Below are 20,851 nucleotides of genomic sequence, written 5' to 3'. Positions count from 1 at the left end.
TTAAAATATAAATGCCAGAGGTGAGGTGAGAATGACTGCCCTTGACATCAAGGCAGCATTTGACCGAGTATGACATCATGGAGCCCGAGCTAAACTGGAGTCAATGGGAATCAGGGGAAACTCTCCACTGGTTGGTGTCACACCTGGCACAAAGGAAAATGGTTGTGGTGGTTGGAGGTCAGCCAACTAAGCTCCAGGTCATCACTGCAGGAGTTCCTCAGGGTAGTGTCCTAGGCCTAACCATCTTAAGCTGCGACATCAATGACCTCCCTTCCATCATATGGTCAGAAGTGGGATGTTTTAGGGTGTTCAGCACTATTCACAACTCCTTAGATAATGAAGCAGTCCATGTCTAAATGCAGCAAGACCTGGATAATATCCAGGCTTGGGTTGACATGTGACAAGTTACATTTGTGCCACCTAAGTGCCAGGCAATGACCATCTCCTACAAGAGAGGATCAAACTATCGCCTCATGAGATTCAATGGCATTACCATCGCGGAATCCCCCACAATCAACAACCTAGAGGTTACCATTGATCAGAAACTGAACTGGACTAGTCACATTAATACTGTAGCTGCCAGGGCAGGTCGAAGGCCAGGAATCCTACGGTGAGTAACTCACCTCCTGACCCCCCAAAGCCTGTCCACCATCTACAAGGCACAAGACAGGAGTGTAATGGAATACTCCCCACATGTCTGGATGAGTGCAGTTCCAACAACAGTCAAGAAGCTCGACACCATCCAGGACAAAGCAGGCCGCTTGATTGCTCCCCCTTCCTTAAACATTCAAACCCTCCACTATCGCCAAACAGTGGCAGCCGTGTGGACCATCTACAAGATGCACTGCAGTAACTCAGACAGTACCTTCCAAACCCACAACTACTACCATCTAGAAGGACAAGAGCAGCAGATACCTGGAAACTCCACCACCTGGAGGTTCCCCTCCAAGTCAGTCACCACCATGACTTGGAAATATATCACTGCTCCTTCACTGTCGCTGGAGCAACACCCTGGAACTCCTTACCTAACAGCACAGTAGGTGTACCTACACCTCAAGAACTGCAGCGGTTCAAGAAGGCAACTCACTACCACCTTCTGAACAGCAACTAGGGATGGGCAACAAATGCTGGCCGAACCAACGACGCCCATATCCCGTAAATGAATAACAAAAAGGATGGCCTGTGTAATGTGTGGGGATTGCACCAACACTGTGGAGTGTTAACCTGACACCCTTTACTTTTTTACTATTTATTTTCGGAATTCTAATAATTTAATCTGAGCAGTTAGCCTTTATCACATAGAATTTATTCTCATAATATAAAGATAATTTATGTATTGTTAATCTACGGGCGCGATCCAATGGCCACGCTGCGCCAGAAAAGAAGCTCGCTGCAGTGCAGCGTGGCCCCATTTGCGGGATCTACCCATCGCACAACACCTTGCAAGTTTCAATACGATCTCGCGAGATGTTGCAAGGTGAATCTCGCTCACAATCGGTGGGATCACTTTTTGGCAAATAAGCTTCACTCTAATGTGCAGATTCCCGAGGTACCTGAGGCTTTGGGATTCACCCCCTTTGACTCAGTGACTTCGGGCAAGCGCCGTTCTGCACTGATCCCCACAAACAGGGACCAGACAGAATGGCATTGATGGAGGCCTCCCAGGGGATCGGCCCTGGCACTGCTAGTGCCACCTGGGCACCCTGGCAGTGTCAGCTTGGCACCCTGGCAGTAGGCATGCCGGCGACCCTCCCATAGTGTTTTAGGACTGAGCGGGAAGTCGGGAATTGTTTCGGGGGCCTCAGAGATCGGGACGGCCTCCTGATCTCCTGCAACACTGGTGACTTCTGGCAAATTGAACTCCCATTTGTACAAAGCGGGGCGATATGCACCCTCGGCCGTGTGTTTCCCGTTCAGGCTCCTTATACAACGCGAGTCGTGTTGAATAGTTATGAGTTTCTCGGTACTGCAAGCAGCGGGAAACACGTGGCTAAGCACACTCGCTAAGGGACTCTGTTCCCTTTTGGGAGAATTGCGCTCCACTTTTCCTTTTATTATAATTTATACCCTTCGTATGGTGGTGCTAAGGCAACATTGTACACTGGGATTACACTGTATAGTTTTGTGGGATTAGGCCATGTTATGTGTACTTTAATAGATCAGATTTACCAAAGAGTCTCTCACCTCTCCTTTTTCATTCCGGATCCTTCTGTTGAAATCCTTGCCCTCCAAGCAGATGAAGTCCTCACCCGGATTAATGATGCCACATTTGATGGCGATGGCACGAGCTGTGTTAATGTTGTCCCCAGTAACCATGCGCACGGTAATCCCAGCGCGTTGGCACTTTCGAATGGCGTCTGGGACCTACACAACAAATAAAGGATGAAGGATCCAGGCCATTCAGAACAATTTCGCTTACTAGACACGGGAGCCAATGTGTTATTTACAGAACCAGGGTAAACTGAAATGACATTGTAACAAAAGTGAAGTAGCTCAGATACACCAAAAGAAACATAGCCCAGAACTTCTGTTTGGCCCCTTTAGCTTACCATTACAATTCTAATGGCATCTTAATCTAAACGTAAAACACTGTGGAGACGAGAAATCTGAAATATAAGCATAAAATGCTGGAATCGCTTAACAAATCAGACAGCTTTTGTGGAGAAATAAATAGCGTTAAAGTTTCAGGGTGTTGACTTTACAACCGGTATTTTATGTATTGGATTTACCAAAATTTACTAAATGATCCCATCTCTCCTGTTTCTTTCTGGATCCTCTGGATGAAACCGTTACCACCCATAGAGAGGAAGTACTCACCAAAATGAATGCTATACAACTGCAGATTACAATCTTTTTTTATACACTAGTGACAATGTGAGGTGCATCTGCCTCTCGCTGTACTGCTATTACATTATAATGTTGTCAATAAATCAGCAGAATTAAACTGTAATATTGTACTGTCCTATATTTTTCTTGGATGACATAGAATAAAAGATGTCCATAATGTATCATACTTCTCAACAAAATTCAAAAGCAGAAAACTGTTTTATTGACAATACTACAGCTTATTTGGGCAGCACGGTAGCATTGTGGATAGCACAATTGCTTCACAGCTCCAGGGTCCCAGGTTCGATTCCGGTTTGGGTCACAGTCTGTGCGGAGCGTGCACATTCTCCCTGTGTGTGCGTGGGTTTCCTCCGGGTGCTCTGGTTTCCTCCCACAGTCCAAAGATGTGCAGGTTAGGTGGATTGGCCATGCTAAATTGCCCTTAGTGTCCAAAATTGCCCTTAGTGTTGGGTGGGGTTACTGGGTTATGGGGATAGGGTGGAGGTGTTGACCTTGGGTAGGGTGCTCTTTCCAAGAGCCGGTGCAGACTCGATGGGCCGAATGGCCTTCTTCTGCACTGTAAATTCTATGATAATGTATGATTTACTGTCACAAATCTGTGTTTTGTCTCAATAACTCACTTGCTTCCACCTTTGTTTCCTTTGGCCCCCAGATTTAGGAAAGTGGGCTTAAACGCTGAGAATGGGCCCTTCAGACCCCAGTGTAAATTTTGAAGGTGAACCCACCTCTATTTAGCCGGATCGGCCCATTTCATTGTTACAGGTGAGGCAAGGCTTCTGTCCATCTCCAGGAGCAAGTTCCGCCTCATAGAGCTGCCGGTCTATCGGAGACCAGCAGCTCTTCACACTGGCTGATCCAGGAGCAGTGGTCACTGACGGTGCTGCATGTAGGCCAAGGGGGTGGGGTTCAGTGATGGATCTTGACTTTCATCTACCTCCAGGATCTTGCTGGAACTGGGCTGGCAGCCTCCAGTGAGGCGGAAGGGTGGGCCAGTAAGGGCACGTTTGACAGGGCTGGAAGGGAGGGTGGACATGGGAAGGCAACACTGCGGTGAGGGTCCGTTTGGCACTGGGGCATGGCATGAGGAACCCCTCCTTAAACTGGCTGGCAGCCTACAGAGTTAAACCTGCTAGACTGTACGTTTAGCATTGGCCTCTCCCACCACCCATTCAATCAGAGCAGTGGTGGGAAGGGCCCTTAATAAAGTACTAATTACCCCCTTTATTCACATGTGTGCCCTCATCTTCCACTAGACTCTGCTCAGTCACCATCATTGACTCTTGATTGCAGTACTCTTCAGTTGCTTGTCTAACAGTTTTGGATCAGTCAAAACTTGCTGCAGCCTGCAAATTGTCTGCAAAATTAAATCCGTCTGTTCCACTCCATCAAACTCACTAGTTGGCTGATCAGGCTGAATCTGATGGCGCACATCTTAGCACTGTCTATGATATTGTACTGAGTTTCTGTCCTTACATCCAGCCTGGTGCCAAGACCACCTTCTAACATTGTAAGAAGTCTTACAGCACCAGGTTAAAGTCCAACAGGAGAGTCTGACATGATGAAGGAGCTGCGCTCTGAAAGCTAGTGATTCCAAACAAACCTGTTGGACTTTAACCTGGTGTTGTAACACTTTTTACTGTGCCCACCATAGTCCAAGGCCAGCATCTCCATATCACATCTAACACTGCTCAGTGAAACCTGCCATATGCCCATCCACCCTGAAGCCGCTATCTAATGCCATCACCTCAAGATTTGATTGTTTCAGGTTTCTGAGCTTCAGAAACTTCAGATATTTAGAATTATACACCCAGAGCACTTACCCATGATGAACCGTGCAGATTACTTTAAATTCCCTGTCCAATTTTAGTGGCTCAATGTGCCCCGTGAACCATCTTTAAAATCCACGTGCTCATTTTCACTGTCTCTTATCCACCATATTTACACAATGTACTTTCCCCATGCATCTCAGTCAGTAACATTCATCTCTCATTTTACCCATTCCATTGGGTGTCAAACATTCAGTAATTATGCTCCTGCCTTCTGGAATTCTCGTCCCAAACTATTTTGCTTTACTGCCTCAACTCCGTAAACCTGCCAAAACCCTTTTGTCAACCTTGGCTTTGCTCTGCACCCTAACCTAATTACCTTCCTGTCCAGCTCCCTCCTCCTGTCTCCTGAAACAAATGTAATTAGCTTTTTACGAAGAAGGGATTGGAGGGTGAGCAGAGGTTACAAAGCTGGGCCTGTTCTTTCTGGGAAAGAAAAGGGGAAGCAGTGACAGAGTTGTTAAAGCAGTTAGAAAAATATGGACCATGACAAATTTTTCCAGTGTGGCTAAACTATTGGAAGTGGGCTAAATCGAAAACTAATCTAACCAGTCATCATGATGTAATATGTGGGTGATGTGCAAGGTTACACCATTTAACAAATAAGATAAGCATTGTCGATTCAATGGCATTCACCTGGGTTTGTTTTGATGTCTGTAAAGTACTGGGGTTCTCGTCAAGTAAAGCATTTTGAAGAATAATTTAGTAAATATAAAAGTTCGATATAAATTATTCAGATCCTGCAATATGCTCCAGAAGTCAGTTTGATTCATCAAATGACATGTGCAGGGCATGCTTGTCATAATATGGGAATATGCTGGGGACCCAGCCTATACTGCTCTTGCACTTGTTTTGGCACAGCCATAACTCAAACGCAGCCTCTGGTAATCTTTACGAGATCAATAATTCAGCAAGGGAATGACAAGGTTTTTATGTTAAGTGCAACTCACTGCAGAATCGCATTACATATGATTAAATCTGACAGCCTTAACTCTTTAGATTCTCATATGGAGGGACAGAGTTCCAACTGGAGGTTTACTGATGTAGTCATTGTCTTGTTATGCTCTTGATTTAGCATAAGCTGCTCCCTTGATGTGCACTCCGACAACCCAACGCGAGTTGACAACCCAAGTCCGGCCCAACGCGACCCCGAGAGACCCGCCCAGCAACCCGACCTACCTGGTGATGGAAGAAAGAAAAATCCACATGGAGGCCCCACTGTGCCGACTTCAAGATCCGACCCCAGGAGCGCCCAGGGAGGGAACAGACCATGGGACCGAGCCCAACCTGCCCCAGGAAGCCCCTGCCCACGACCCAGGACCCCAGAAACGGTTGAGACCGCGCACAAGGACCCGAACGCGCTGCAAGGTATTCCCGTGCCCGCAGAATGCCGGGACCCATCCGGACGCAAACTCACCCCCGTAGCAACCCCTCTACCTCAACCAGCGCCTGGGACCCTGCCAGACGCGACCCCGGAAACGTAAACAGCGCCCTGGACCCCGCTAGCGCCCTGGACCCCGCCAGACACAACCACCTGCCTTCCACAAGGGTTGACGTCTCCCATCGGATCCCAAGATCATCCAGCAGCAGCCGCCGACCGAGGAAGCGAGGGAAATGCAGCGGTCTGCAGGTTAGACTGAAGCAACGCGGTTTCAAGACCCCTCTCCCCAGCATACTCCTGGCAAACGTCCAAGTGATTGAAAACAAGCTGGATGAACTTAAAGCCAGACTTACCTCTCAGAGAGAAGTTAGAGACTGCTGTGTGCTCGGTTTCACAGAGACATGGCTCACCCCCGCCTCACCGGATTGTGCCATACAACCTGAAGGCTTCGCTATTCACCGGGCGGACCGCACGGCATCTTCAGGCAAAGCGAAGGGTGGAGGGGTTTGCCTCCTCATCAACTCCTCCTCGTGCTTGGATGTGGCGACCCTGGCGACCTACTGCTCCCCAGACCTGGAATACTTGACCGTAAAGTGCCGCCCATACTATCTTCCATGTGAGTTCACTTCAGCCATTATCACAGTGGTCTATATCCTACCCCAGGCAGAAGTGAGGAAGGCGCTGGATGAACTGTACACAGTCATAAACAACTATGAAACAGAACACCCGGAGGCCTTGTTCATCATGGCCGGAGACTTCAACAAAGCCAACCTCAAGAGTGTACTGCCAAAATTCCACCAGCACATCTCCTGTCCCACCAGGGGCGACAACACTCTTGACCACTGCTACTCAAAAATCAAGGGCGCCTACCGTTCCATCCCCCGACCGCATTTTGGGAAATCAGACAATAAGACTATGCTCCTTCTCCCGGCTTACAAGCAGAAACTCAAGAGGGAGAATCCAGCTAAGAAGGTTGTGCAGTGCTGATTCAAGAAGACAGAAGAGCTGCTACGTGACTGCTTAGAGACAGTGGACTGGTCCATATTTAAAAACTGAGCGACTAACTTAAATGAGTATGCCACCACCGTCACAGACTTCATCAGCAAATGTGTGGATGACTGCGTGCCAAAGAAAGCAGTACGTACGTTCCCCAACCGGAAACCATAGCTCAACCGTGAGATTGACTCCCTACTGAAGGACAGATCTGAGGCGTTCAAGGCAGACGACCCTGTCCTATACAAGAAATCCAGGTACGACCTCTGCAAAGCCATCCGAGATGCCAAGCGAGAATATCAAACTAAGCTAGAGTCACAGACAGACTCTCGGCGGTTGTGGCAAGGACTAAACAACATAACGGGCTACAAAGCAAAGCCGAGCAGTATCTCTGGCAGCAACGCACCCCACCCCGATGAACTTAATGCATTCTATGCTCGGTTTGAGCAGGTAACCAACAATCCGCTGTCGAGTGCCCCAGCAGCCCATAATTCACCCATACCCACCATCACAGTTTCCAAAGTCAGATCAGCCTTCCTGAAAGTGAATCCACGGAAGGCGATGGGCCCGGATGGGATCCCTGGTCGTGCACTCAGAGCCTGCGCAGACCAGCTGGCAGAGGTATTCACAGACATCTTTAACTTATCCCTACTCCACTCCGAAGACCACCATCATACCGGTGCCAAAGAAGAACCAGGCAACATGCCTCAATGACTACCGCCTGGTGGCTCTGACGTCAGTTGTAATGAAGTGCTTCGAGAGGCTGATCATGAAGCGCATCACCTCCATACTCCCGGAATGCCTTGACCCACTTCAATTCGCATACCGTCACAACCGGTCCACATCAGACGCCATTTCCCTGGCCCTACACTCATCCCTAGAGCATCTCGAAAACAAGGACTCCCACATCAGACTCCTATTTATTGACTACAGCTCCGCCTTCAACACCATAATCCCAGCCAAGTTCATATCAAAACTCCAAAACCTAGGACTTGGCCCTCCACTCTGCAATTGGATCTTTGACTTTCTGACCAACAGACCACAATCAGTAAGAATGAACACCAACACCCCCTCCACAATAGTCCTCAATACCGGTGCCCCACAAGGCTGCGTACTTAGCCCCCTACTCTACTCCCTGTACACACACGGCTGCGTGGCAAAACTTGGTTCCAACTCCATCTACAAGTTTGCTGACGATAAGGCCATATTGGGCCGGATCTCGAATTACGACGAGTCAGAATACAGGAGGGAGATAGAGAACCTACTGGAGTGGTGTAACAACAACAATCTCTCCCTCAATGCCAACAAAACTAAATAGCTGGTCATCGAATTCAGGAAGCAAAGTACTGTGCACACCCCTGTCAGCATCAACGGGGCCGAGGTGGAGATGGTTAGCAGTTTCAAATTCCTAGGGGTGCACATCACCAAAAATCTGTCCTGGTCCACTCACGTCGACACTATCACCAAGAAAGCACAACAGAGTCTATACTTCCTCAGGAAACTAAGGAAATTCGGCATGTCCACATTAACCCTTACCAACTTTTACAGATGCACTATAGAAAGCATCCTATCGGGCTGCATCACAGCCTGGTATGGCAACTGCTCGGCCAAGCACCGCAAGAAACTTCAGAAAGTCGTGAATACCGCCCAGTCCATCACACGAACCATCCTCCCATCCATTGATTCCATCTACACCTCCCGCTGCCGGGGGAAAGCGGGCAGCATAATCAAGGATCCCTCCCATCCGGCTTGCTCACTTTTCCAACTTCTTCCATCTGGCAGGAGATACAGAGGTCTGAGAACACGCACAAACAGATTCAAAAACAGCTTCTTTCCCACTGTCACCAGACTCCTAAATGACCCTCTTATTGACTGACCTCATTAACACTACACCCTGTATGCTTCATCCGATGGCAATGCTTATGTAGTTACATTGTATATCTTGTGTTGCCCTATTATGTATTTTCATGTATTTTCTTGAATTTTGTTTAATTCCCTTTTCTTCCATGTACTGAATGATCTGTTGAGCTGCTTGCAGAAAAATACTTTTCACTGTACCTCGGTACACGTGACAATAAACAAATCCAAATCCAAATCCAAAGGAAGGTTCAGACGTGGAGATAGCTTCAACATGTTTATTGAAACTGTTAACAATTCTCCTACTTGGATTTGACTCTACTGTTAATCCTTCTATAGCTACTCAGACTGATGAACCAGTCTGCTACAATCCATGTGGTGTGTGTGGTGTTCAATCAACCCTTTGTCTGTGCTCACTGAGTGTCTCCACTGGAAAGCGGAAGATCATGTGTGCTGTGTCCTTTTTATATGGGTTGGTGTAATGCCCTCCTGTGGTAGTGTCACCTCTGTGTGCATCGTGAATGTCCATGGTCGTGTCCTATCTTACTGACCTATTGGTTGAATGTCTGTATGTCATGTCTCTGGTGCTCTCTCTAGTGTCTATCTAGTCTACGTGTATTTACATTAACCCCTTGTGTATTTACAGTGATGCATATTACCACATCCCCCTTTTTTGCATGTTACATATTTTCTGTACAGTTGTTAAAGAAAATTGAACAAATTAGGTAGATAAGTGATGCTCTGTACAAGTTATGATAACAGTGATCATTAAACGATAAGTCCAAATCATATGCATGAGTCCAAAATTCATTAATTATCATGGTCGAGTGTCTTTCTTGTTTGGTTGGTGAGGTGGTGATGTTGATGGTGGCATTGCTTTGTAAACGCCATCCGTGTCCCTGTGCGTAAGGAACCAAGAAGTGGTCAAACCACTTTGTTATCTGATTCGGAGTCTTTTTTTCTTCCGATGCTTGTGAGCGGATGACGTTTGAAGTAACGTGGTGTCACCGGAGTCACCAGTCATCTCACTGTGATCATCGAGTGCCTCTGAACATTCTAGCTGAGGTCTGTCACGTTGCACATCTTGTATGGGAAGTGGGATGCCATTGTCACTTGTCTCACATACAGTGGGTAGAGCCTCAGTGTCTTCTTGCTTTGCACTTGAGCTGGGTAGACTGTCACAGTCCTCTTCTTGTTCACTGGAGCGTGGTAGACTGTCATATAGTCTTTCTGTTGTTCACTGGAGCATGGTAGACATGCATCGTCTGCTGCTGGTTGCTCAGAGGAGGTGCTAGACCCTCATGGTCTTGTTCATGCAAGGACTGCACTCTAGAGTCTTGCGTTGCTTCTATCGTGGAGGCTGTCCACGAACTAGCTGTGAAGGCTTGTGTCACTCGAGTCACTTCTTGTTCATGCAAGGACTGCGGTGTGGAGTCTTGCATCCCGTTCTGTGTGGAGGCTGGGACCCTTTGTGGTGCGTGGACCACTCTCTGTGTGGAGGCTGGGACCCTTCGTGGTGCGTGGACCACTCTCTGTGTGGAGGCTGGGACCCTTCGTGGTGCGTGGACCACTCTCTGTGGCAGCAGGCCGCTCTCTGTGGGCTTGTACCGCTCTCTGTCTCTTGGTGTCAGGCCGCAGCATAATCCTGCACTCACGAGTCGGGATGTCATATATGCTGGGCTGAAGATTCCCCAATCCGAAGAACTCGTCGTCAGGGTCGCCAGTGTACAACACGTCTAGTTGCGGTTCGGATTTGGTACCGAGGTAGCCACCTCCCAAGGTGAAATCTTCGTCTGAGTCGTTGTCTTCCAAGACCATAGCATCACATTTTGTGTCGGAGCTGGCATTGGGCTCACGATGTCCAAAGAAGAATTCAAGGTCTGAGTCATAGTCTTCAAGGACTGTATCATCTCTTTGGGCAGTGCTAACTGCTTGTTGCAGGGTGCTGCGGAGGTTACTTTCAGCTACTGGTCGAATTTCAGACATTGTGCTGTCGTTCCAGGTGAAAGAATCGGGTTTTACGGCTTAAATTGTTTTTTGTTTGCGTTTTGGGACATTTCTCCTTTAAGTGGGCGTGGTCTGGGGCCTCTGACATCATGGCGCGAGTGACGTAGGTCTTAGGAAGCGATTGCGCATGCGCAGATCGCTGCTCCTTTACTTTGCGCATTTCTCTCAACTGCGCATGTGCGGAACCTTTTTCAAGATGGCCACCGATCAAAATTGTCGTTGTCTGCTCCAGGATCAGCCTCGTGGTCAGTATTGGCGCCTCTCTTACCGTTTTCTGTTTGTTTGTTTGTGGTTTCCTCGTAGTATTGTTCGAATTTATCCAGGACTGCCTTGAAGTCGCTCCTGTTTTGCCCTTTGGAGAACTTGAATGTTTTGAAGATTTCTTCTGCTCTGGCACCGGCGATGGTGAGCAGCAGCTCTGTCTTTTCAGCATCGGCCATGTCTTATAGCTCGGCTGCTACCAGGAAGATCTCAAACCTTTGCCTGAATGCACGCCAGTTTGCACTGAGATTACCATGGCACCTGAGCCGCTGTGAAACCGGAATCTCGATCATCTTGACTGGCTGTTGTAGCTACTTAGACTGACAAACCAGTCTGCTACAACCTATGTGGTGGGTGTGATGTTCAATCAACCCTTTGTCTGTGCTCACTGAGTGTCTCCACTGGAAAGCGGAAGATCATGTGTGCTGTGTCCTTTTTATATGGGTTGGTGCAATGCCCTCCTGTGGTAGTGTCACCTCTGTGTGTATCGTGAATGCCCATTGGTCGTGTCCTATCTTACTGACCTATTGGTTTAATGTCTGTGTGTCATGTCTCTGGTTCTTCCTCTAGTGTCTAGCTAGTCTACGTGTATTTACATTAACCCCTTGTGCATTTACAGTGATACATATTACCACAGTGATGGTGGCAACATATTCGAGAAGGAGGAAATTGAACAATATTTACATTCTGAAGTCCGAAGAATGTCAGGCTTCAAACACACCTGGGACAAGATTGTGTCAACCTCTGCTCAAGTTAATATCCATGAATAATTAATTAATTAACACTGCCTTGTGATTTTTTTTGCCTTTTGTTGGGTGCCCAGGAGAGAGTAATCTTCTGTATGGAGTCACATACCACTGTAATTTAAAGCTAGCAGAACTCAAAAGTCATCTTTGTGATCTTTCAATCAGCCACAACTCTGGCATTGTCATGTAGCCTTACAAGTCTCATTTATTTTAATTTCAGGGTTGACACTTCAGAAGTACATCATTAGGCTGCACGGCATTTGCCGATCATTCTGAGGTCACGAAAGGCACCAAGCGAATGCAAGTCATTTTTTTCTATGTTCCTCTCCAGCACTGATGAAGAGACAGTCCTGGGCCGAGCAGATCAACTGATTATGGGTGTTATCTTTTCTCTTATTTCTTTTCATGGGGTGTGGGCATTGCTAGCATTGCCCCTTGAACTGGTTTTCCAGGCCAGTTCAGAAGGCAGTCAACGGCATTGCTGTGGGTCTGCAATGACATGCATGCCAGACCAGGTTCCTTCCCTAGAGGGCATTAGTGATATCGATGATAGCTTATTTGCTTTATTTTTGTTTTAAATTTAGAGTAGCCACTTATTTTTTCCAATTAAGGGGCAATTTAGCATGGCCAATCCACCTAACCTGCACATCTTTGGGTTGTGGGGGTGAAACCCATGCAGACACGGGGAGAACGTGCAAACTCCACACGGACTGACCCAGGGCCGGGATTCGAACCCAGGTCCTCAGTGCAATGCTAACCACTGTGCCGCCTTGCAGCCCTATGGGCATGCATTATTGAGAGTAGCTTTATACTCCAGATTTTTTTTAACTGAATTTAAATTCCCCCAGCTGCCTTGGTGGGGTTTGAACCCATGTCCCCAGAGAATGAGCCTGGGCTTCTGGATTCCGAATCAAGTGACACCACCACTGAGCCACCATCTCCCCAAAAGCAAACCATTCTGAACAGTGTCTGTTTTCCCGCCCATTCCAGATGTGTTACACCTAATTGTAGCACAATGTGTCTGATGATCGAGTGGAGAATGATATTTTATTAAAACATATTATAATCTAAACCTGGCATCAGACATTTTTAATTTTTTATGGATTCAGGCAGTGACTGGTGGGGTACCGCAAGGATCGGTGCTGGAGTCCCAGCTATTCACAATACATATTAATGATTTGGATGAGGGAACAAAATGTCATATCTCCAAATCTGCAGATGACACCAAGTTGGGTGGGAGGGTGAGCTGTGTGAAGGATATAGAGATTCTTCAGTGTGATTTGGACAAGTTGAGTGAGTGGGCAAATGAATGGCATATGCAGTATAATTTGGATAAATGTGAGGTTTGCACTTTGGTAACAAAAACAAGAAGGCAGACTATTACCTGAATGGCCATAAATTCGGAGAGAGGAACGTGCATCGAGACCGGTGTGTCCTTGTACACCTGTCACTGAAGGTAAGCATGCAAGTACAGCAGGTGGTAATAAAGGCAAATGGAATGCTGGCCTTCATTGCGAGAGGATTCGAGTACAGGAGCAGGGATGTCTTGCTGCAACTAAACAGGGCCTTAGTGAGGCCACACCTGGAGTATGTACAGTTTTGGTCTCCTTATCTGAGGAAGGATGTTCTAGTTATAAAAGGAGTGCACTGAAGGTTTATCAGATTTATTACTGGTATGGCAGGATTGACGTATGAGGAAAGATTGAATCGGTTAGGATTATATTCACTGGAGTTCAGATGAATAAGGGAGGATCTCACAGAAACCTATAAAATTCTAACAGGACTAGACAGGGTAGATGCAGGAAGGATGTTACCAATGGTGGGTGTGTCCAGAACCATGGGTCACAGTCTGAGGTTACGGGGTAGACCATTTTGGACAGAGATGAGGAGAAATTTCCTCACTCAGAGAGTGGTGAGCCTGTGGAATTTGTTACCACAGGAAGTAGTTGAGTCCGGAACATTGTATAGTTTCAAGAAGCAGTTAGGACAAAGGAGATCAAAGATGTGGGAGAAAGCCATGATCATAATGAATGGCGGAACGGTCGTGATGGGCCGAATGGCCTCATCCTGCTCCTATTTTTTTCTGTGTTTTCAATGTTTTCTATAAATTGGGTTACCTGAATGGAATTCTGCGGTCGTTGCGATTGACTTTACCCGCCACAGCACACCCCCGCCAGCACGTTTCCCAGCAGCATGAGGTGGCTACAATGGGAAATGCCATTGACAAGCGGCGGGACGAATCCCACCACCAGTGAACGGCGCACTGCTGAGAAACAAATGGCTGACGGACCACCGAGTCCTGCCCCTGATTAGATATGCGGATTTAGACCACCATTTCAACTCATAGAAAATTTCAAACATCAATCATTAAATCATTCAATCTAGATTTTTCCGGCTTCACTGCTACATTCCCGATACTATTCCAAATAATGCTGGAGTAGCAACAATGTGGCAACATCATCAGCCATTCTCCATAATGCTGTGTCGCTTATGCTAGCTAAAACTAGTGAATGTGTTATACAGGCATCCAGAGTTGCACAGCATTAAAAAAAGTTATTTTACGGAATAAACCCATTTCATTTTATTTCATGACTGACTGCAGCTTAAACATCCACTTCTGCTGTGGTGCAGTGTGCGGGCAGCAAATGTCCTCCTATCTTCTTTGCTTCACAATTCCCCGTTCAGGAGCATTTAAAGAAATCTGTCCCTGAAGTTGCTCAAGAGTTCATCCTGGACTTAAGCCTTGACAAATCACATTACACATCCAATTACACGATGAGTGGATTACTATTCATGTAGAAAATCCCAGAAAACTTTCAAATCCAGCCTGTTAAGCACAGGTAGGAAGGTGGTATATCTTCAGAACCATAATGGTTTTCACACCAAGAAGCTTTCTGCTTTACCATGGATTCTCCATTTTTATAGATAAAGAATCTCTACAATGAACAAGGATAAACGCAGCTCCCATTTCTCACAGCAGGTCTGAATATGATCAGATGCGCTAAACAACAAACGGTCTCAACCCAGACTTCCACTAAAATCCACAGGAAGGAGGAGTTCAGTAATCCCAGCAGAAATTGAGCCTGTTTTTCCCGATCCATCACGCAACTAGAAGGGGAAGCTGGTCTTGTCAGATTCTATGGGTCAGCTCAGCAATATAACCTGTATGGCTTCCTGTGCATTTTCAATAAGTTTCCTCTAGTCTCTCCTAATGTCTGCAAATTGGAAATAAAGACATTAAAATACAGAAAAAGCTTTGTATTGAACAAGCGTAATTATTGAATTGGTCATGCTGTTCCCAAATCACATCTGTCGATTCAATAATTTGAATGTTTTATTATTTGCATATCTTTACGTCACTTCTTTGAAGTTACTATTGACATTTCTAGGATGCAGTTAGTGGGTAGAGACAAGAGCTGGGCAATAGTTTTAACATTCTCTTATAAATATGTAATGTATTTCAGTCCTTTAAGCAGCTTCAGTAAGCTGACAGATGTAATATGATGGAACCCATGAGAGCGAGATAAAAGAGAGAGAGTTGAATAATGCAACACTGAAGCTGATGCTTAACCCACCTCTGCATTTCCTCCACAGATTTAGAATGAATTCAGTATTTTTGCTGCCTGCGCAATAAGGCGCAAGTCAGCAGTTTGCTGAAGTACTCTTCATTTTCCTGGATTGATGCAGTTGCAGCAACACTCAAACGTTTAGCACCGTCCAGAGAATGGCGGAACATTTCATCAGCATCTCATCCACTCGTTACAAGTATCTCCTCTGTCGTTGGCATACCGTTGGTGTTGGGTGCCCTACTGATTGGGTGCATTGCAGCAACTCACCAAGACATCAATGCAGCGTCTCGCCAATCTGCTACCTCCATCACCCAGAAAGCCTCAGGCAGAAAGTGCATTGGAGCCCTTTTAATTAATCATCGTCCTGATTTATACATCCATCCGTGTCCCTTCATCATCAGAATCAAAATCGTTAAAGTGCTTCCCCAGAGCACTGTGAGTGTGCGCCTTCACCCCATGGGCTGCAGAGTCTCAGGTAAGAGGCTCAGTACCATCTTCTCATCGGTAACATGGCCAGCGACACGTGCACCCCAGAAATGATATTTTAAAAATCATAGGTATCTTGTTAAGATTGAACTGCTTAAGATTTTATTCAATTTAAAATAGAACAATTGCATTGCAAATTCTAACTATAATTTAGTCAAACAAGTTTTGCTCCTTAACATGTTCAGGTCTTATGGCAGCTTCCAAGTGACAGGGACACTGCTACTAAAGGACATTATCTTCTTTTACAAGCTGGAGAAGAGTCACAGTTCCATACAGCACATTCAGTGCCATACACGTTGCCATTCATATTAATCACGGCACATTATAACGCAACTTCAGTCATCTTGACTCTTTTTTGCCCAGTTGTGCAACTTTCGCAAAAGGAAAATAAACAGTGGTTGTTAATTCACACATGGATGTACTGGAGGACATTGCCTCAATGTTCCCTGCTTCTTCATTTGCCCATTAAAAGGTGGGAAACTATGAGGATTGACATGGGATTTCACCTTCTCTCCCTGGGTGCAGCAACTGTGTGGAGTGATTTGAGGCCTGAGGTCCGGCTGCCAGGACCAGATGTAGGAGCTGTTAGTTTACAGATGGAGGTGGGGGTGGGCTACAATTCACGGTAGTGTTGCAGCTAGCCCATTAACTATTGGAAGGTGAGCGAGCCCTCCACTCAGGCAGTGTGGGCGGTGTGAGATGACTCCACTGAAAGGGTTGGTGTTTTATTTAAAGAGCTGCCAGAACTCTGTCAAATGGAATCAGCCACACAGCAGGAGACCATAAGAACAAGGAACTGCTTGGAATGGCTGAATGATCCTTGGTAGCCCAGTTTTCCCAGTCTTCCTGCAGGTTCTCCTCCAGGCAGCTTGTGCAAGGGTGGAGGGATGGGAGGAGGTAACTGGTCCAGCAAGCTTGGACAGAGATCACCAAGAGGAAGTCAACAATTGTGGGGTCTTTCTTACAACGTTGTGGTGTTCTTTGCTTATTTAGGATGGATTGCGTAGTGTTCCACAAAGAGCATAGTGCAGCTTTTACTTAAACAAAGCTATGATTTTTATTATTACTAAACTGGGTTTCGACACTTAATCCTTAAGAATACAGAATTGATGAATAACATCTAACTACACTCATCTACTGCTAAATTCACTACTGGTATAAACTATAATCTAACTTTCTCACACAAACTGCTCTTACTTGCTATCACTTGCTATCTCCTGCATACGCTCTGCCCCTGAGGTCTAGCATCACTGCCTTATATAATTGTATCTGCAGCTCCCTCTAGTGGTTGCTCTCGAGACTACATTAACCCTTGTAATGCTGATAGTTATGATAATACCACAAACATGCGGCGAAATTCTCCGACCCCCGCAGGTCGGAGAATCATCCAGGGCCGGAGTAAATCCCGCCCCTGCCGTGGCCGGAATTCTTCGCCACCCGGAAATTGGCAGGGGCGGGAATCGCGCCGCGCCGATCGGCGGGCCCCCCACGGCGATTCTCCGGCCCGCGATGGGCCGAAGTCCCGCCGCTGGGAGGCCTCTCCCACCGCCGTGGTTTGAACCACCTCTGGTGGCGGCGGGATCGGCGGCGTGAGCGGGCCCCCGGGGGGGGGGGGGGGGGCGTGGGGCGATCGGACCCCGGGGGTGCCCCCACGGTGGCCAGGCCCGCGATCGGGACCCACCAATCGGCGGGCGGGCCAGTGCTGTGAGGGCACTCTTTTTCTTCCGCCGCCGCCACGGCCTCCACCATGGCTGAGGCGGATGAGAATCCACCAGCGAGCATGCGCCAGTGGTGACGTCAGCGGCAGCTGACGCACCGGCGCATGCGCGAACCGGCGAAGGCCTTTTGGCCAGCCCCGGGCGTCAAAGGCCGCTGGAGCCGGTTTGGGCGCCAGTCGGTATGGTGCCAACCGCTTCGGCACGGGCCTAGCCCCTCAATGTGAGGGCTTGGCCCCTAAAGGTGCGGAGAATTCCGCACCTTTGGGGAGGCCCGACGCCGGAGTGGTTGGCGCCACTCCGCTACGCCGGGACCCCCGGCTCCGCCGGGTAGGGGAGAATCCCGCCCATGATTTCAGTGTTGCAAGAGTGTTAATGATCTCATACGATTGGGCAAGATGACTACATCACACATTGCTTACCCTACAGTCTTAAATAGGACTAGGCATGAATATGGGGATTTGCGGAAAGGACATGGCCACCTAGTAACTGGGTAGTGGCTCAACAGCAGCATTGCCTGTCAGAGACATATCAGCCTCTCTGTGAAGGGCCCTAGACTGTCAGAGTTGACTCCTGCACTGCCGTTACTGAGCGGCTGCATGCAGAATGCATTCCTTGGCACCAGCATTCACAGACAGGCTGCCACCAGGATAGCTGTATTGGTGGTCCTTGATGGTTGATTAGTAATGAACATTTATGTATCAGTGCAAGCCAAAGAGCCAAAAGATATCTCAAGGCCTCTTTCCAAGCGATAGTGACGCTGATGAAAGAATAGACTCTGGAGGTGGGCTGGTCCACTCTTGATGGTGAGATGGGATTGGAGCCCCAAGAGAGTTACTGGTGTAATGGATCAACACAAGGGAGATCCTGGTGAACATGTGGCAGAATGATCATGTGTCCATCACTGGCCACATAGAACTCCATAGTTATAGTCATGGGATGACTCCCTTCTACCTGGGAAAGCTAGGTACAGCCAGCTGCAGTGACTGATAACCATCCCCCACTGAGGAGGAGGAGGGAACCTCAGCAGATGCACCATCACATCATTCCTCTGTACCTTCCACCAGTTCAGACACTCCCGAGTAGCTGATGGAGGCTGTAACAGAGGCCACTCACACTCAGAGGACTCTTGGAGGCCAGGGCAACGCTGAGCTTCAGACTGATAAACTGCCTCTGGAGTCAACAACAACACAAAGCTTCCAGAGGTTCTGTGTACAAAAGTGTAGAAAATACAGATATCCGCCCAGACCTTAAGTTCAGACATGTCTCTGGCATGTAAGCACTTGGCGTCTTGCGTAAAGAAAGTGGTAACCCTCATAGTGAGCTGGGCTGGCACCAATTTCAGCAACTCACCCCAGCAACACATCAGAATCGGGATCCCAGTTGTGCATTGTTGCAGGTGATCCAGGATGGCCACAGCATTTCAGCGGCTGCTGCTTATGTAGAGATGGGTTACATTTTGCCTGAACCAACACTGAAGAGGGTTTTGTATCTCTGGGGTTTTGACCCATTATGCATTTATTGGAAAATGTGGGGAAAACTCTCACATTTTGGGGGTCACAGCTTTCCAAGTCCTCACACAGGATGCGAAGCAAAGGAGACTCCCACTGACTAAATGGGAAGCTCTCCCTCCTGTCAAAGCCCCAGGACAAGCTGCACAGAGAGAGACACGAGTGAGTGAGCACATCAACTATCTCAAAAATCTAACAAAAATCTCTGGGATCAGCAGGAAGGGTAGAATAAGTCTTCCATCTGTGCATATGTTACTACAAAGGAGGGGAACAAGGGCCAAGAACCATTATAAATGAGCGCCTTCGTTTCCAAGGCAGACAGTAAAAGCACATAGATAACTTCTTCCCCATTTCTCGACACTTATTGCTCAAAGGTTGTAGGGCATCCATTTGGGGGAGGTACATGAATAGCTTGGACTAAACCATGGAAATATTCAATGTTGTGCTCTGAACCAGCATGTTTCCTGCATTTCAACACTCTAGGAGGGCAGAATGGTTAGAACCTCCAAAGCCCCGGTATCCTGGGAAGCCTACGAAATAAAAATAAGCTATGTGCTCTTTGCTGCCTCTTATTTTTCACTGAGAAACATCTGAAGGTATTTCTCCTGGCAAGCATGGTGTCAATCTTAGTACAGGTCCATTTTGGTGTTCTGGAAGGATTTTGTACCTCAGAAGCTTAAGGCAATGATGATGTTCACAGCAATGGGAAGAGCTACCTGAGATGTGGTCAGTCGATCAATCAGGAGCACACAGCATTCCTCTCTCATAGCCTCACTGTTGAGACAGGAGTATTTCTGAGTTTTGATTGTTAAGGTCCACAAACCTAGGTCTGGAAGTATTGACAAATACTTGCTAGAGAGGGAGTGCAGAGAAGGTTTGCCAGACTGATTCCTAGAGTGGTAGGACTGACGTTTGACGAGAGATTGAATCTGTTAGAATTGTGTTCGCTGGGATTCAGAAAATTGAGGGGGGAGCTCATGAAAATCACAGTCTGAGGATATGGGGTAGACTATTTAGATTGAAATGAGGAGAATTGTTTTCACCGAGAGAATGGTCGGCCTGTGGAATCTGCTACTACAGAAAGCAGCTGAGGCTAAACCACTGGGCGGGATTCTCTGTCCCGCCGCACTAGAAATCTGGTACGGCGCGTCCCTGGGATTGTCCATCTCGCCAGCCAGCCAATGGGGTTTCCCATTATGGGCAGCCCCACGCCTTCGGGAAATCCCTGGGCTGTGGCGCAACGGAGAATCCCCACAGCAAAGAATCCAGCCCATTGTGTTTTCACGAAACAGTTAGATATAGAAGGGGATCCAAGGATATTGGGGAAGACAAGATCAGGCTATTGAGTTGGATGATCAGTCATGATCATGGGGCAGCATGGTGGCTCAGTGGGATAGCCCTGCTGCCTCACAGCGCCGAGGTCCCAGGTTCGATCCTGGCTCTGGGTTATTGTCCGTGTGGAGTTTGCACATTCTCCCCATGTCTGCGTGGGTTTCGCCCCCACAACCCATAGAAGTGCAGGGTAGGTGGATTGGCCAAGTTAAATTGCCCCTTAATTGGAAAAGATTAATTGGGTACTCTAAATTTATAATAAAAAAAAGTCATGATCGTAATGAATGGTTGTGCAAGCTCGAAGGGCCGAATGGCCTCCT

General features: G+C 47.5%; 1 protein-coding gene across 19 annotated transcripts in view; it reads right to left on the bottom strand.

Moving 5' to 3' along the window:
- atp2b2 (ATPase plasma membrane Ca2+ transporting 2) overlaps positions 1–20,851 on the bottom strand; it is a 999,595-nt gene that overhangs the window by 102,971 nt on the left and 875,773 nt on the right. For all 19 annotated transcript variants that reach the window (XM_038812615.1, XM_038812611.1, XM_038812620.1 and 16 more), the window contains one exon: positions 2,185–2,364. In XM_038812615.1, coding sequence (XP_038668543.1) covers positions 2,185–2,364 — 180 coding nt within the window. The remainder of the gene's footprint in view (positions 1–2,184; positions 2,365–20,851) is intronic.

Source organism: Scyliorhinus canicula, chromosome 11, assembly GCF_902713615.1.
Source record: "Scyliorhinus canicula chromosome 11, sScyCan1.1, whole genome shotgun sequence".
Lineage (NCBI taxonomy): Eukaryota > Metazoa > Chordata > Chondrichthyes > Carcharhiniformes > Scyliorhinidae > Scyliorhinus > Scyliorhinus canicula.
The sequence above is the reverse complement of the archived record's forward strand: the minus strand, read 5'-3'. Positions and strand labels throughout refer to the sequence as shown.